The sequence below is a fragment of the Poecilia latipinna genome, unplaced genomic scaffold, assembly GCF_001443285.1.
Source record: "Poecilia latipinna isolate Pla-1442-1.1 unplaced genomic scaffold, P_latipinna-1.0 Scaffold589, whole genome shotgun sequence".
NCBI lineage: Eukaryota > Metazoa > Chordata > Actinopteri > Cyprinodontiformes > Poeciliidae > Poecilia > Poecilia latipinna.
In genome coordinates, this window is record NW_015113205.1 from 54,978 (window position 1) to 71,382 (window position 16,405).

Here is a 16,405-nt window from a genome sequence, read left to right on the forward strand (position 1 = left end):
TCAAACAGTAAAATCAGCTGGCAAACAGTCTTGGCTTCACATAATCTTGTTTTCTCTTTCCTCCAGAGAGAGAGAGCAAGAGCGAGAGAGAGAGTGAACAAAAAGACAAGAAATTCAGAAAAGCATAAAACAGCCAAAGCTGGCTCCTCTCCCATCCTCGACGCAGGGCTTTCAGTCATGCTCTGCGGGTACTCGCCTGCATGTCGACGGTGTGCATCTAGCAGCCGGTGTTTGTGCATTTCTGTGTCTTTTGTGCACAGGGGTTCAAGCGAGGCTGCTGAAAGGGAATACGGGAGTAGAGACCGTGCCGCCATGAGCTGAGCGACTGCTGGAAAAACTCCCGAGGAGGAAAAAGCAGCTCTGAGCTCACATCAATGAGAGACGCACCGACCGACAGAAAGGAAAATGACGGGGGTCAACGGGGAGGGAGTAGAGGAAGGATAGAGAGTGCAGCGTATGAAAAGTGACTTCTTTCAAAGGGCAAATGAGCTCAGGCCGTTTGCATAAAGGAGTAGACGGAGGATATTCTCACGCATGAGTACGCCTCTTTCTTTCACCTCTCTTTTGTCAATTCGGTAACATTTCCGCCAGGTTTCGCCGCGGACACGGCTGCCTCCCTGACATTAAGAAAAATCCATCTGGTGCCGGCAGCGGAGTGGAAGGGCTACGCCGGACTTCGGGGGGGCACGTGGGAGTTTCCGCCGCAGAGGGGTCGATGCTGGGATGGCACCGTCCCTGCCGCGTGTCGTCCCGGCTGCGACGGCACGGATCGATGAGGAGGAAATGCGGGCGTTCCGGGCCTCCCCTGTCCAGCTCGTTGCAGAGCGACCTCTTCACACCGGCTGCTTGGCAACTGAACGGGAGGGGGAGATAACCGGGACGTGGGTAGGAGAGATCAGCGGAAAATGTCGCTTCAGAGGCGTAAGCTGTGAAGAAAGCTTTCAGTGCCGAGTAAACGCCTGCGAAGCTCAATATTTTGTGCGCCGCGATATGGGAAGTGCACAAAATATTGGAAATGTTTAACTACAAATGAATTCCACGCTTCAGGCCTATCCCGGCGCCTTGCTTGAGCGAGTGCTTTAATAGAAAAGCCAATAGTGGACGTGGATTTCCCCCAACGGCCAGAAATGTACGTTTCAAACGGCTGTCACGGACGCAGTCAGGACATTAGCTTCTACACTAGCGCTTACAAAGAGGTGCACTCGCTTCCAGTTTGAGAGACTTTTCTTTGTTCTAGTGACATGGTCTGGCTCAATATGGACCCGTTTTAAGGACCGGATTTCTGTTTGGTCTTTGAATGCTTTTCAATTCATTCTGGAAATGATTTATTTTATTATTAGACCTTCATTTCACCAGATAAAACCCCTCTGAGATCAGGTCAACCTGACTGAGAAAGGCAGCGACCCACGTCATAATGGACAAGAGAAGTCGGCAACGAAAACAAAAATGTACCTGTCGGCTGTCTTGGAGTGACCAAGACATCTGGGTCAAACACAACTAATGTAATGTTCAATCAAAATTGAACAATGACATGTTTTCCTGGCATTGTGGAGCTCTGACATGGAGACATATGCAGTTGATTCAGGCTGCAGGAGAGTGAGCGAAAGCAAGACTTCTACAGAAAACAGGAAGGCTGATGGTATTACAGTAAAGTTTCTTTGCAAAGATATTGCTAGTCTCAACCGCAAATACAGGATGCCAACAATGTGATCTGCACTATCTGCCTGAAGCAGCTCCCATTGGTGAAATAGTTTTTTACAAGGCTTTACTTGGACTCAAGCTGACCTACATTTCTGCTAAAGTTGCAGAGAGAAATATTTACCCTCATAGTTTTTTTGTTTGTTTTTTTTTTCACACAACTTGGCGGTTGTTTCTGCCTCTTTTGCTCGGACAGAATTGGGTAAGTCCACTCTGTTCCATCTTTTTGGAACTTACTGCAAGAAACTTTGAGATTGACTGAATTAGTGCTTTAACATCCAAACTAAAAGTTCTTGAGGCCGATTCAGCGACATAGCCTGTCATTTTCTTTTAGCTGTGTAACTTTTTGTGTTGCTGCTTCTTGGTCAGGAGGATTCGATTGAAAATGAGGTTTTTAATCTCAATTGGTTATTTTTATCCTGGTAAAATAGAAGGAAAAAAGACAATTTAACATGTCACCTTGTTTTGTTTTCTTTCTGTCTTTGACATGTCACATGCTTCTAAAAGAAGGTGCCGCTCACTGCAAGATGGCTGGAAAAAAAGTGTTTCGAATGTCCGTGGAGAGATCAAAACCGGAAATTCAAAACGTGCAAAGATTTTTATTTTTATTTTTCCGACCCGTACCTGACGATCTGGTGGATGAAGTGGTCGGGGTCCTGAGCTGCGAACACCGTGAGCGTGGTCCCCGCCGGCACGCCCTCCTCGAAACGGATCGTCTTAGGGTTGACGGGGAAGACGGGCGGCTCGTTCACATCCTGGACAGAGATGGTGACCCCCGCCGTGGACTGAAGCGAGGACTGGATGCCACTCGCCAGGTGGGCCTGATTGGACACCACCACCGTCAGCATGAAGGCGCGGTTCATCTCGAAATCCACCGGCTGCAAAGTGACGGCATCGTGTGAGACGGTCGATGGCGACGGGACAAATCGGGACTGCATGCAGCTTTGGTTTTACCTTGACCACCGTGAGCATCCCCTCGTTCGTGATGGGATTTGTGCGGATGGTGAAGTGTCCCGACGGATCGCCGCTGACGATTCGATAGACCGCGTTCCAGTTGGGGCTGTGGGGCTGATCCCGGTCCACCACCGTCAGGTTGGTTACCACGACGTTCACCTTGTTCTCTGGCACCTCACCGGAAAACTGCACAGAGGAGGAAGGAAATGGACGGGCAGGAGAGAAAAACATTAAGATGATGTCGGCATAGAAGTTTGACCGTTTGCTAATAATCTGACTTATTGACTTTTGACGCATTCGCTTGCGCTGTCATCCATCTTTAGAGGATTTTGCATAATTGCTGCCCACAGAAGCACGAACCCAAAGCGGTCGCAGTGCAAATCGGATATTAGAAAACAAGGGGGAAAAAAAGAGGAAAACCCAGCGCATTTGTCCAAATGTGGATAATACAAAATGCTATCTTCCATTATGCTAATGCGGCGCTTTATTCTGCACCATATCTGCTCAGATGCAACTCTTTAATTGAACAAATGGATTTTTCAATTAAGTGTTTACCCATTTAATTTGGATTTTGTGCATGAAGCAAATCCAGGTCTTAATAAGTAATTAGATAAGTGCTGTGATTAAGACATCAGTAGGAATAATCTCTGGCTAATGATCTTCATTATATTGCAATCTTAGACAACTCTCCTATAAACTGGCTTGTGGAGGAAGCTCTGTGACAGCTGGAGAGCCCGAAGAGGAATTTACAGCACAGTGGGAAGTATTTATCTAGATGTGAAGGGACGGGCACTCAAAGGGAGACGTGTGAAGTCTAAACTCTCAATCGAGTTTTTCCCATTGGACATTTGAACTGATTTTATTTAGAATTAGTGACTAAAGCCTACATGACTTCTTTTCCTCTCCTCCTCTTCTGATTTAACTTGCCTCCCATTCTCCTGGTTAATTTAGTCCTTCGGCTCAGCCTTCACAAACCGAACCGTTTGATTTGGTCATGCCGAGCCGGAACGTGCAGAAGATCGGCCTTTTGAGGACAGACATCAGACATCGCCGGGTTTTATTAGAGACATAAGGACAAATTGACAAAGGGATTCGGGGATGGCTAACCACAACCACTCAGGTTCTCAAACTTCAAACACTTTGGGGCTGACACACATGGCCCGCATTTTAGTAAGGTAGATGCAAACACAAAATGCATTCTTTTAAAGAGTGCCTGCTAAAAGATGGTGGCAATTTTTAATGTAGGGAGAGAAGAAAATTAGGGGAAAAAAACCTGCTGCACTGTTTGCTTCATAAAAAACTTAAACTTTTTATTTTGACAATGTATTTCAGATTAGCACTGAATATGTACATACCTTTCATGTAATAGTTTTGCTGTCTGTAATATAGTCACCTTTTTAAAATAATGACCTAAGAAATTTTTTTTACCTAAAGTGATTTTGGCAATAAATAAATACATAAAATCCCCACCCTTTTTTTTTTTTTTTTTTTTTTTTTTTACAAAAAGATGATTTATGTACAAATTAGAAATACATACTTTTGACAAATAAAAATATGACTTAGGCCATTATTATAGGAAGGTGACAATATTTCATCCTCAGTCAGTGATTTTTATTTTCAAATAAATCAGTGAGGAAACATTCAATTCATCGTTTACAGTCTGTTTTAAAAATTTAAATTCAGTTTTAAATTGCTGCTGTGATTCTTCTCTGGCAGCTTTTTGATGATTTGCAACGACCATGACGAAGGCCGCCAGCCAAAACGCCACGGTCTACCGCTAAAGATGTTCCCTAAAGCTTCAAATGTTGCTGGAGTCCTCATTTCATTTCACCTCACCAGAACCTTTGACCCTCTCTGTGAACTTTGGGCGTTGATGAAGCCAGAAACATTTGGATCACCGTGGCGATGGGAAATGTTCTTCAGGTGACAAAAGCCTGACTTTATTATTGTCTTTATGTGTCTCTGAAAGGGCAGGTCTCGGTACTGAGGTGAGCACTGAAACCGGACTGAGAGACACGTTTGGTCGTAGTTAGGACAGCGTTTAGCTGTCAGAGCAGTTAGGTCAATAATCTTACTGATGAATGAAAAGTTGGAGATTGGGCTGGAAAAGTCCAGTAGCATCTCGTCCAGATTCCTCATTTTCAGCAGTTTTTTTTTTTTTTGTTTTTTTTTTTAGATTTTATTGGATTTTCACATTTTCAACCCTTGTGCTTCGTTTTGTGCGTTTGATTAGATCAGATTGGCTAAAAAACATTGTGATTATCACCATTCATAACACGACAAACAAGTAATAACAGTACTTTCAGACCAATGCTGTTTGCCTTTATGTTTCTTTTTTTTGTCAAATTAGAAGTAATATATTAGCTTGGTTTACAAGCAGTCCAGGAATTTTGCCTAAATAACATGCATATACTTTCTCTCCCCCCTCCACCAGAAACCAATTAAATCTTCTTGAGTCTGTAAGGAAAAAATAAAAAAAAAAAAAATTCACTGAACTGTTCCAGGTCTCGTTGTTTGTGTGGGAAGCAAAAGCCAGTTACAGAAAATGACGAAGTAGTGGAAAAAGCAAACAAAAACAGGGTTTTTATTCATTTTTACTCATTAGCATATCTGAGTCACACACCAGGATAACGTAAACCGGCCTTTGAGTAACAACCTTGTTAGTTTGTTGAGGATACACAACGCTTTTGTTTGTTTTTTCCACTTTGTTAGGTTACAATCACAAACTTTAATGTATTTTATTAGTATTTTATGTGAGACCCACGCAAGTTAGCTTATATTGATGAAGCGGGAAGACAATTATACATAGTTTCCTGCATTTTCCTCTCGTCTTTCAGTAGAATCAATGTAAAGGATTATCTGGGTCTGGGTGTAGTGATGGACTCAGACCCGAACCTTCAGATACACATAAAGACAATTAGAAAGTCGGCCTTCTGTCACCGGAAGAACATTTCCAGGATTAAAGGACTGATGTCCTGGAAAGACCGCGGTTCTCTTTTCAAAACTAATAGCACTTTTTGGACAATGTTTACCTCTCCATGCATCACAATGGAACAGCACTGCAGGTCTGCATTAGAGACCAGCTGCTGCATCCTAAGCGCACAAAGGAGCATCATCATAGGTCCTTCCCGCAATTAGCAGCTGTTAGGCTTTATAGCTGTCTAACAACAGAATAAGCTTTTCCTCCTAGTCCTTCTATATTGCTTTGAAAATACTTTTTTTTGTTTTGCACAAACACACAAACTAGTTTTTTTTGTTTTTCTTTATCCTATTGGATATGTGAGTTACTTAGAATCAGAACAGTGTAGCTTTTCTTATTGTTTATTTTCCTTGTTTTATTTTAAGTTCTAAAAATCCCTTCATTCTGTTCATTTCCATGTTCATCGTTGTCAGAAGGGCGCTGCCTCATGAATTTACTCCCCTGCGTTTAGTTTCTCAGTTTGTTGTTGCAGTCTGTTCTGTTCTGTGGGATTTCGTTCTCTTCCATAAACGTTTGTGTTTTCCATTTGGACTCCAGTTTCTCCGGCTCTCTGTTCGGCTCCTTTCGCGTTAATCAGTCTCTCTCCCTCAGGTTTCCCCACTTGTGTTCAGTCGCAGCTGTTCCTTATCACCTCCGATTAGTTCCTCTGGTGCTCTCGTCATTTATCCACCTCTGACTCAGCGTTTAAACTCTTCTTGTTTTTTTTTTTTACTGTTCGTTTCTGGATTCTTTCATTACTCGGCCAACGCGCTTCGTGACCCGTAGATTCTACTGCACGTTTTCGTACACGGCCCTGCGCTTTGGTCCGTTCTTAAACCCTGACTTGACAATGATTATTATTTACAGTTTGTAGTTTGCTTTTTTGCATTTGAGGCTTTTCACGGGTGTTTGTGTGCCGTCCATTTTCCCGCCACTCTGCTGCTGATTCATTTAATTTCCACACGGCGGGACGGATGATGGAAGTACTCCGCTCTGATCTATTCTTACCCATCTCCTCAAATTCATCCCTGAACCGTCAACTGCGTTCCTTGTTTCTGAAATGCCATTTGTTTGGTATTATTCTCCAACAAACCTCTGAGACCTTCACAGGAAAGCTGGATTTACACCGAAACTACAAGTAGATGAGCTCTGTTCAATAGTCAGGTGAAGGCTTGTGGTTACCCTGCATTAAAAAAAACAACAAAAAAAACACACATCCTTTTCCTTCCACTGTAGAGTTAGCCTTTAGCTGTACTGGTAGTACACAACATGCCGGCAAAATGCAGGCGGGGATCCGAGTGTCCGACCCTGACACACACACACGCATGTTTGCGTTGCTATCTTTGTGGGGACTTTCCATTGACTTCCATTCATTTCTACAGCCTAAACCTTACCTTTACCCTTTTCCTAACCCTAACCATCACATACCTAACCCTAGCCCTAACCAAAACTCAATTCATACCTTAGTCCTAACTCTGACCCCTGACCCAAAAACAGGGTTTCCCCTTGTGGGGACCAGGCTCCGGTCCCTGCTCCGGTCCCCACAAGGAGCAACTGGTCCCCACAATGTAGTATATGTCAGGAAAATCGTCCCCACAAGGTATTACAAACAAACACACACAAACACACGCACGCATACACACACACACTCACTCGCTCGCTTTGCAGTAAGCGCTGTGGTGCTTCTGTTTGAAATCTCTGACATCCAGCTCACGATGGGCGCCCACAAGAGTACAGTAGCTCTAACGGACCTGTCAGCATTTGATTCTACTTCATCACCCGGAAGGTAACAAAGAGCGGGGAGAAAAAATAAAGAAGGAAAGTGACAGATGCTCCCGTTCAAAAGCCTCCACGCAAACGTTTGTGCTCCAAGAAAGCCCGGCCTCCGAATGCTGCTTCGTCATCAGAACCAATCGCCGTCTTCTAGTAATTCTCGAAGCAGCTGCAACGTGCTGCGCTGCTGGAGGAAAAGCAGACGTGTCGGGGACGGACGGAGGCCAGACGCCTGCAGACAAACCGGGCAGAGGCTGAGCAAGCAGGCGGAAGGACGGACGAAGGAAAAAAGCCCAACTTCATCAGCACCTTTTAGTTTCCCCCCATATGTTGCGTGTTGCACAGTGTTCCTGAGTTGCAAGTATTTGTTCTCAGCCTGCTTTCCCACATCACCCATCCAGGTTTTTCAGTGCATTCCCACATTTAATTGGCCTCTCCCAGAAACAGCTAAGTTTGCTGTTTTTATGCCGAGAACACAAAATATATCTGCATACAGAATTTAAGAGTTTGGAGGCAACTGTAGACACGACACCCACCGAGTCTGTTTCCACCTCTGGTACAATGTGTGTACGAGATTCTCATAACCAAACGGTTGCCATGGAGAGCCAATCTGAAGATCAACACACATCTGTAGAATGACACGTGTACTTTTGTCTTTCCGGTTTTTGATAAGGTAAAACTGCTGCTCTGTCATTTCATATCTGGTGAAACAGAAGGTTGTGAATTATGAATTAATTTGACAAATTTTAAAAAAGTATAAATGACAAGAAATGATTCGGCGGCATCGGTTTTAAAGAAATTATTTCCAGTTGGAGGAAATATGAGACAAAAAAATGCAAAAAATAAAGAAATGTAATAATTTTTTTAAATCATGAGTTTTACATAAATAAAAAAAAAAAAGAAGTTAATTTCCGCCTGCAAAATATTCAGAAATTCTGAGATTAGTCTCAGAAATTCTTAAGAAAAAAACTTGGAAACTTCAGAGTCTCAAAAGTGGATTATTTTTCCCCTTTTTTACTTACAAACCAAAAAAGAAAAAAAATTTCCATTAGTGGATCATTTTAGACATTTTAAACTCAGGAATGTCAAAGTTTTTTTCCTGAAAAAGTCTGAGATTAATCTCTTTGCAAGCAAATTTCTGACTTCAAGCTCAGTTTTTTGGTGGAAATTTAATCTTTTTTTAATTTTCCATTCACAGTGGACGTCGTGTGCCGTCCTAAATCCGTTTTCTTGATCACAAACTGTCAGTTAAAATAATTTGTTGAACTGTCATGTTCTTTGCTCGTCTTTCTGATGTACCAGCTGTTAAATTTATCCAGCTGCTTTGCTCTTCAAGCTAGCATAACAATCACTAAATGGAAAAGTTTCTGTCGAGAAAAAGGCGTCAGAATCCATCCGGTGACCTGCTGAGAACCCAGAAGGCCCGAGGCAGCGTTTAGGCTAAACAAACAGAATAATTGTTGAATAGTGAAAACAAAAGCGAGGCAAAAAAAAAAAAAAAAAAACATTCTAAAAGTCAATCTTTTCTCATATATTTTGACTTACCGTCCTGACTGTCAGTTCTGGCGGGTTGTCGTTGATGTCGGTGATGGATATGAGCGCCGTGGCCGTGTTGGAGAGCCCAAAGTTCAGGTTGCCCTCCATGTCCGTGGCCTGGACGATAATGGTGTACTGCGACACTTTCTGTGGACAGAAACGGAGAGATTGTGGTCAACAATCGGCTGATCCGGCAACAAACAGACAGCGGGGTACAAAAAGGGGAAAAAGTAAAAATCGTCCACGAGACGCTGATCTCCAAAAGACAAATGAACAGTTGATCTGCGGATCCAGCGCGACTCCCGGCCTGGAATTGGCACGCGAGATAATCCTTTCGTTCATGAACCGGCCGCTCACTGGAACAACTGTGTAAATGGAGCGAGCTCGCCCGCTCGATTCCTCACAGTAAATGGCACAATGAACAAAGACAAACAGACACACAAAGTTTAAGAGAGGCAACAATGAGCTGGTTAACAGGCCCATTCGTTACTGTCGAAAAGTCTCGGCGTTCTGCTGCGGGAGCAGACCCGGGTCATCACTCACTCTAATGAAGGTGCCGCCACTTTAAGATGCACAGGAAAAGCTTTGGCTAATGGAAGGAGGTGAAAGGGCTTTATTTAGTCCAGTGACTGTGAGGAGGAGCAGCGGTGATAGAGCAGAGCCGCACTGAGGGACGCAGGGTAATGTCAGACTCACGTCAGCCGTTTCTGGCATCTATTGATAGAGATGACAGCGCATGACATAATTTATACTAATTAAAAAAAAGGAAAAGGAAACAACAGCTAAATCCCTTTCAAGAAGTGGTCAAAGGTATGTTGCAGTTCTTTATCAGTTTCAGTTTCTTTATTATTTATTTATTTTATCTTACATTCCTAACTGCACTGACTGAACAAATTGAAGTTGTGTTCATTTTATATGTTTGACCAAGCTTGTGAAGATACTGGTGTATTCAAGTGTGCTGCACAGAGTTATCAAATACATTTGTAATTCAGTACATTTATATCTGCATAAAAAACAAAGGAACAACAAAATAGTTTTTAAGTAATTTTGGTATCGGCCGATACTAAACATCGGGTATCTGTATGAGTATCGCAAGTGAAAAAAGTGGATCAGTGCGTCTCTACGGAGCAGCGTGACTTTATGTAATTACAGAGTTTATTGTGCCAGTAGCTGGTATGAGTTACGTCAACAATCGCTTTTGAATTGAATTTGCAGAAAGTTACAAAAACAAAGACGCGCACGGCCGGTTCATGTGGCGGTTCAGGATGTACCTGGAGAAAGGCAGCTAACCCCCCCACACAGCCAACCACCAGAACCAGCCTCAGCAGACAGTTAAAGTCAATGAACAGATGACCGGATACCAGAACGACCCAACAGGACTGCAGCCTCTTCTTCTGGCGGCACAAATTAGCAGTACTCATAGCAGCAGCAGAAGGGCAAAGTCTTCCTTCTGCACAGCTGACTTTAACAACTGTGGTGAACACAGACATCGTCTCAGACGTGATCTTTCACCTGCTGTAGCTGTTGCCCTCAGGTCATTCTCAAAAACATCATTACAGCCGTACACAGAACAGCTCTCCTCCACACAGACAGCGTCTCTCCATCATCAGAGTGAGGGAGCACAAGACTTCAGGGTTTGACCGGCCTCACGTAAGCGTTCCAGCCGCTGGTAGAACCTATCAAAATTTATCACATTTCTCGAACCGAGAAGTTAAGAAAGTTGAATAATTTGGTGATGACTGAAATGAGACTTCAAACCGAGGAAGAGGAAGAGGAAGAGGAAGAAACCCTGAGGAATGTGTTTGGGTTGGTCAGTCTATCTCTTTTCTCTTAAGGCTGAATCTTAGAAAAAAACCGAAGGCCTTTCCACTGGGGCTTTTGTGGAGTCCAGTAAACTCAACATGGCCATTAACTATTAATTAGTCAAGTAGTAACAAAGTTAATCATTTCAGAGGTTTGCTGTTTTTGCTCTTTGTTTTGTTCCTTCAATTTATAATACAGAGATGCTACTAAATACAGCTCTGGAAAAAAAAAAAAGAAAAAAAAAAGAGAGCCCTTAAACTGACCAGTTTCTCTGATTTTACTCTTTATAGGTGTATGTTTGAGTAAAATGAACTTTGTTCTTTTCTTCTATGAACTACTGACAACATGTCTCTGAAATTCCAAGCAAAACTTTATTTATTTGCAGAAAATGAGAAACGGTCAAAATAATGACGGATACAGTGCCTCAAATAATGCAAAGAAAACAAGTTCATATTCATATAGAAACAACAAAGCTATCGTTCATTCTAATAAGAAATAATTCATTCTAATAAGAACAATTCGACGTTCTATCTTCGTTTTCTGCCGCAACTCTTTCAGTCGAGGCTTTTTGTCCTTTATAGTGACATCTATTGTTCCAAATGAGAACTGCAGCGTGCCTGAAGATGGGGTTGTGATAGGCAGCATTATACATAATCTGTGCTGATGCCAGAATTAGCTAACGGTAGACCCTACGCCGGGGCGTTCAGCGGCAGCACGGCGGAGCCCCAGCATGAAGAAACACGACATGCTGAACTCTGTTTAAATGCGGCTGAATCAAAAGGAAGAGATAACATAAAGGCAGAGCGTCCCTGCAGACTGGCTCTGTCCGTGGTACTGAAAGTTCACGCTGTACTCAGATCCAACCACCCTCTAAGTCAGTGTGTGTGTGTGTGTGTGTGTGTGTGTGCTTCCACCCTGGCCGTATATAAGCCTCCCTGCTTTGTGGGTTCTTTTTATTCCTATAAATCCATATGGCTTCATTCTGCCAGAGAAGAGAAAGGGGGAGAGAGAGAGAGAATGGAAATCAAGGACGGCCCAACCATTCACTCTGTGGGACCTGCCTCCCTTGTTCAAACATCCACAATGAATCTTACAGCGACGGTCTAAACGTCTGTTTGTTGCGGCGCTGGCTTCAGCACATTCATCCGCGCTCTCTAATGACTCGAAGTCCAGTGGCACTTGTGATTTCTTAAAGGAACAGGAACGAGGCTGAACAGAGGCGTGGTGAGCCACACATTCGGGAGATAACGCTTCCCATGTTTAGTCTTTTTCTTCTCCCCTTCTTTCTTCTCCCTCTGGTTTATCGTGCTCTTTGGTAACACATTCTGAGCTTCTTTCGATCTCCTCCCATGTTTTTTTTATTTATTTTTTTTTATTTTTATCACATCTTGGCTGATCATGTCATTTCTCAGCCTCTCTCTTTTCCTCTCTCCCTCTTTCTTTTTAAGACTAGAAGGAAGCGGCTGATTGGGAGATAAGTCCGGTCAAATCCCGCGTTCGGCCGTGGCCATTCTGCGTCTCTCCGAGTCGTTATGAAGTGCGCCGACGTGTTAATTTGCACCAAACCAGCGCTATTAATGAAAACTCAATACTGGCTGCCCTTTATTAGATTCATAATGAAATATCAATACCATCTCGCCTCATCCAGGGCCTCGGTAAACAGACATCCCCCCCCCCCTCTGACTGAATGCGTCTCACTGCAGACTCATTGAGATCCAGTTGCATGCATCGGTCTTGAAATAGCAGCAGATGGTTATGAGAAGCTAACAGGCTGGAGCTTTTTGACGGATGCGTCACATTCCTCAGGTCAGGGGAAGAGAAGCTGAGCCGGTAGGTGGTGCTAACGCTCGGTGGGGGGTTGGACGACGGGGGGTCCGTGCCATCCTGCAGGGTTATATCACCCATCTGAGAGTAGTTACAAGTTTACGGCCCTCCGATTGCACACATATGCATCCATTAACCCTGCGGTGAGTGGGAACAGGTGGGACTCAGACATGTAAAAGCACTCGGCCGGCGTGTGTTTATGTGCAGCGAGCGAGCGCGCCGCGGGAGCACTCTCCTGTCCAAGCAGGAACCCTCTAATGAGAACAGCAGAAGTGCTGAACAGGAAAAAAAAATCTCCCCCTCAGATTAAAGTCCAGCACTGGCAGAAGACGCAGCTGCTTGTCTCGCAACCAAATAGGCCGACAGGCCACACCAAACTCAATCTGCACGAGCAAGGAGCCATCAGAGACCGGAGAAACATCCGCACATCTGCCGACCATAAAGGCCTCCATTTCTTTTTTTTCTTTTTTTTTTTTTGCCCCATCGCACGGCCCAAATTAGGCAGCCCGCCGTTCAGGACACGGAACACAAATACTGGGAAATGGCTTAAAGTTTCCAACGTTGACTCCTCAAATTGCCCAACAGAGCAGCTGTCAGGTGAGGTGGAACGAGCGGGGCGTTCTTAATACGCAAACGAAAGATGAGACTGTGTTAACCAAAATAGAGCGGGACTTAAAGCTACAGTGTGCAACTTTTATGAAAAACAACAACAACAACAAAAAGTCTTTTACAAATTTTATAAAACTGGCGCAATGTCGTGACAGTTTGTTATGAGATAAAAACAAATAAATAAATTTACTTAATCTCCTTTTGCTGTCTGAAGAAATGCACCCTTGGTCAAAATCAACCAATCAGAGCCTGGAGGAGGGTCTTAGAGTTGTCAATCATGCTCATGTAAGCATTGCTAAATGTGCTAATGAAGAAAACCGTTTATCCGCCGTCATCGGTGGCTATGCTAACTAGCCAGAACATTTAGCCAGCTGTAAATGAACCAGCTGCAGCGCAGCTTTGCTTGACTGACAGCGCTCAGTCCCTCCTCCTCCTGGCTCTGATTGGTAGCTTCTGACCAATCAGTGTATTTCTACAGTTGGCACCAGGAGAAGGTAGAGGAGAGGAGCTTTATAAAAGTTACATACTCCTGATTTAATGCTGATGTGAGCTGGTGAAGTGTGGCTCCGTGGCAGCAAGACGTGGACAGGTGAGTGAATTATCTCAACGTCGTGCGGTTCTGTACAGAACCACTCGGGGAGTGGAGGCCAGATGAGTGAGGCTTGCTGCTGTCTCAACTCGGCTGAGTTGTGATCTGGCTTGCTGGGCGCCCACCGACCACGCTCATTGGCTTGTCACTAGTAATCTGTGTCAAACAGTCCCGGCTCCCTCCTTCCCTTCCCTCTGTCCACTCCAGTGAGTCGCTGACCCCGTCGCCCCCAGTCTCGCTGTGATCGCTTAAAGCAGTGTTCACAATTTAAACCCATTTAATCACATTTTTAATAACCATAAAACAAGCCTGGGCGTGAAGATTTTTCTGAAAAAAGGCACATTGTTTTTTTTTTTTGTTGTTGTTTCTTTTTACTTTACACACTAAAACTTCAAAATATTTTGCCTTACAAAAATTCTGAAACGTTAGAACCACAAACTTCTATTTGTTTTAATAGGATTTTATATCAATCTTTGTCAAATAACTTAAACTCAACCAAACTGTGAAGAGCACATTTTTAAGTCTTCCCTCAGATTCTGAATTGGATTAAGCTCTGGACTTTGACAGGGCCATTCTAACACATGAACAGGCTTCGATCTAAACCAGCACTCTGCAACTCTTAGTCTATGTTAACCACAGAGATGACACTTCCAATGACAAATTTAAACCTGTTTAAATACTTTTCTTTTATTAGTCATGCTTTTCACTTTTGTTATGTCGCAGTAAGTCGGGTCTGAAGCATCCTGTAAGCTTTTTATTCAAAAACTGATTTGGACAGACCCACCTAAAGCACTCGGCAAATAAAGTTAGGAAACATTTCAGACCCTTTTCAGGACCTAAATATTTGGTTCTCTTCTACGCGGTTAATTAAAATATTGCATGGAGGTAAAAACAAAGGAATTGAGGGTAAAGTTATTGAACTTGAATCTTACAGGGTTGGGATATTTGTCCTGCTGAAAGTGAAAGATTCAAGCCGTTTCCAACAGGTTTTCTTCCGAAACCGGAGTAAGGAAGATGGCTGGTGCTAACAGATATTAGCTCCACATATCTTCCCATTAAAACTTTGAGCTTCCCTGTCCCAGCTGAAGACAAGTGTCATCATGTCGCCCTGTCAGTTTGTGTAGATATCTTTGCATTTTCAGTGGATAGATTAAATGGTAGTCATAGAGACGGTAAAAACTTAGGAGATTGTTTAGATCTGATCCGGCTTTAAACTTCCCTATAACTAGTCTGGAACTTGTTTTTGCTGGATTTCATTTAGGGGTATCAGAGTAGTGAGAGTTAATGAATATGCACACATAAATCTTTAATAAAAAAAAAACAAAAAAAAAAACACACATTCATCGTTCCCTTCTAAGCAGTAAAAAAAAGAGAGGAAGAACTGTAAATCCAGGGAAGTGTGTCTGTCTCGTTGTCGTCCCTGCATGGAGACGTCCGCCATGCTGGGTTAAGGACACAAGCAATGATGGCTTGAATAAAACGTGCAGCGTGGAGACGCGCTGTGGGCAGCGCGCTGCTCTCTGAAGGCTCTCCATCTCTTTTGTAGAGACACTGACACAGATATGAAGGTAAACCTGAGTCCACTTGATTAGATACGCCTCCACATCTACGCAAACGGCTCACACAGCGGATAAAAGAAGCTGTGATTCACCGTTGGGGAAAAAAAAAATAGAAAGAAAGAAAGAATACAGAGTGAGGAGGTTTAATTGACTGTTCACCTGTGCATTACAACACAATGCACAGGCCAGGATTAACATCCAGTTTTGAACGGACTGTTGCTAACAACAACAGTTGAAAATAGCCGAAGCGAGTGTGCAAATAAACGCTTGTACTGCAGCGGGTCATGACTCCTCACCAAAACCAGACACAAAGGAGACAATCCTTTGTTGAAACGGTCACAAAAAAAAACAGGAAGGTGAAAAACTGAGTTCAGAGCATAATTAAGGATTCCTAATAAAGCTGAAGAGTGATAAAACACAGAAAGATGGTAAAAACTAAATCATGACAGTATTTCAAACAGGTTCCTGAGATTATGGTGTTGTACAATAATGCTAATGTAAAAAAAAAAATTTACACTAGAGAAAGTTTGTGTTCACTTTAAATGACATTAGCCGTTTTTGCTAAAACGTTAGCACAAACTGGTGCTATAGTTACATTCACTGTTTTCTCTTTGACCAGATAAGTGGTCATTAAGTCAATACTTACAGGCAATATTTTATGCCGTTGTATATTAATGTTATCCTAATTCTTTAATTAGGATAACAAAAATGCTAGACATTTTTTTAAATTCTTTTAAATTCAGAATTAAGAAAACGACATACTTAATTTGAACCAAAATATTACTAGCTAACAAAGGATGATGGTGCTCAATACTAATGTCAGTGAATGGTGTTAATCGTTTTACTTGATATTAGAAACCGGTTTGGCTAAAAAATTTAACATTAGCCATTAAGAAGCTAGCATAAGTTAGTGCTAGTTTAGGAGAGCGTCTCGGTCCGTCGGTTTGTAACTAAAGGTGTTTTTAGACAGTATAAGGAGTTTGCTTCTGTTTTTATAATGCCATTAGAAAATAACCTCATCCTTATTTTATGCATTTGTTCGCTAGATAAACCAGACAGACTCAAAGCAGATACAAAGTTATCGCAAAGTCTGCCGGGATT

The 16,405-nt window shown here is 42.9% G+C and overlaps 1 protein-coding gene across 2 annotated transcripts in view; it reads right to left on the reverse strand.

The window, feature by feature from the left end:
- LOC106953579 (cadherin-4-like) overlaps positions 1 to 16,405 on the reverse strand; it is a 198,973-nt gene that overhangs the window by 21,020 nt on the left and 161,548 nt on the right. For both annotated transcript variants that reach the window (XM_015042455.1, XM_015042454.1), the window contains 3 exons: positions 8,930 to 9,067; positions 2,653 to 2,838; positions 2,323 to 2,576 (listed from right to left, as the gene is read on the reverse strand). In XM_015042455.1, the coding sequence (XP_014897941.1) occupies positions 2,323 to 2,576; positions 2,653 to 2,838; positions 8,930 to 9,067 (578 nt within the window). The remainder of the gene's footprint in view (positions 1 to 2,322; positions 2,577 to 2,652; positions 2,839 to 8,929; positions 9,068 to 16,405) is intronic.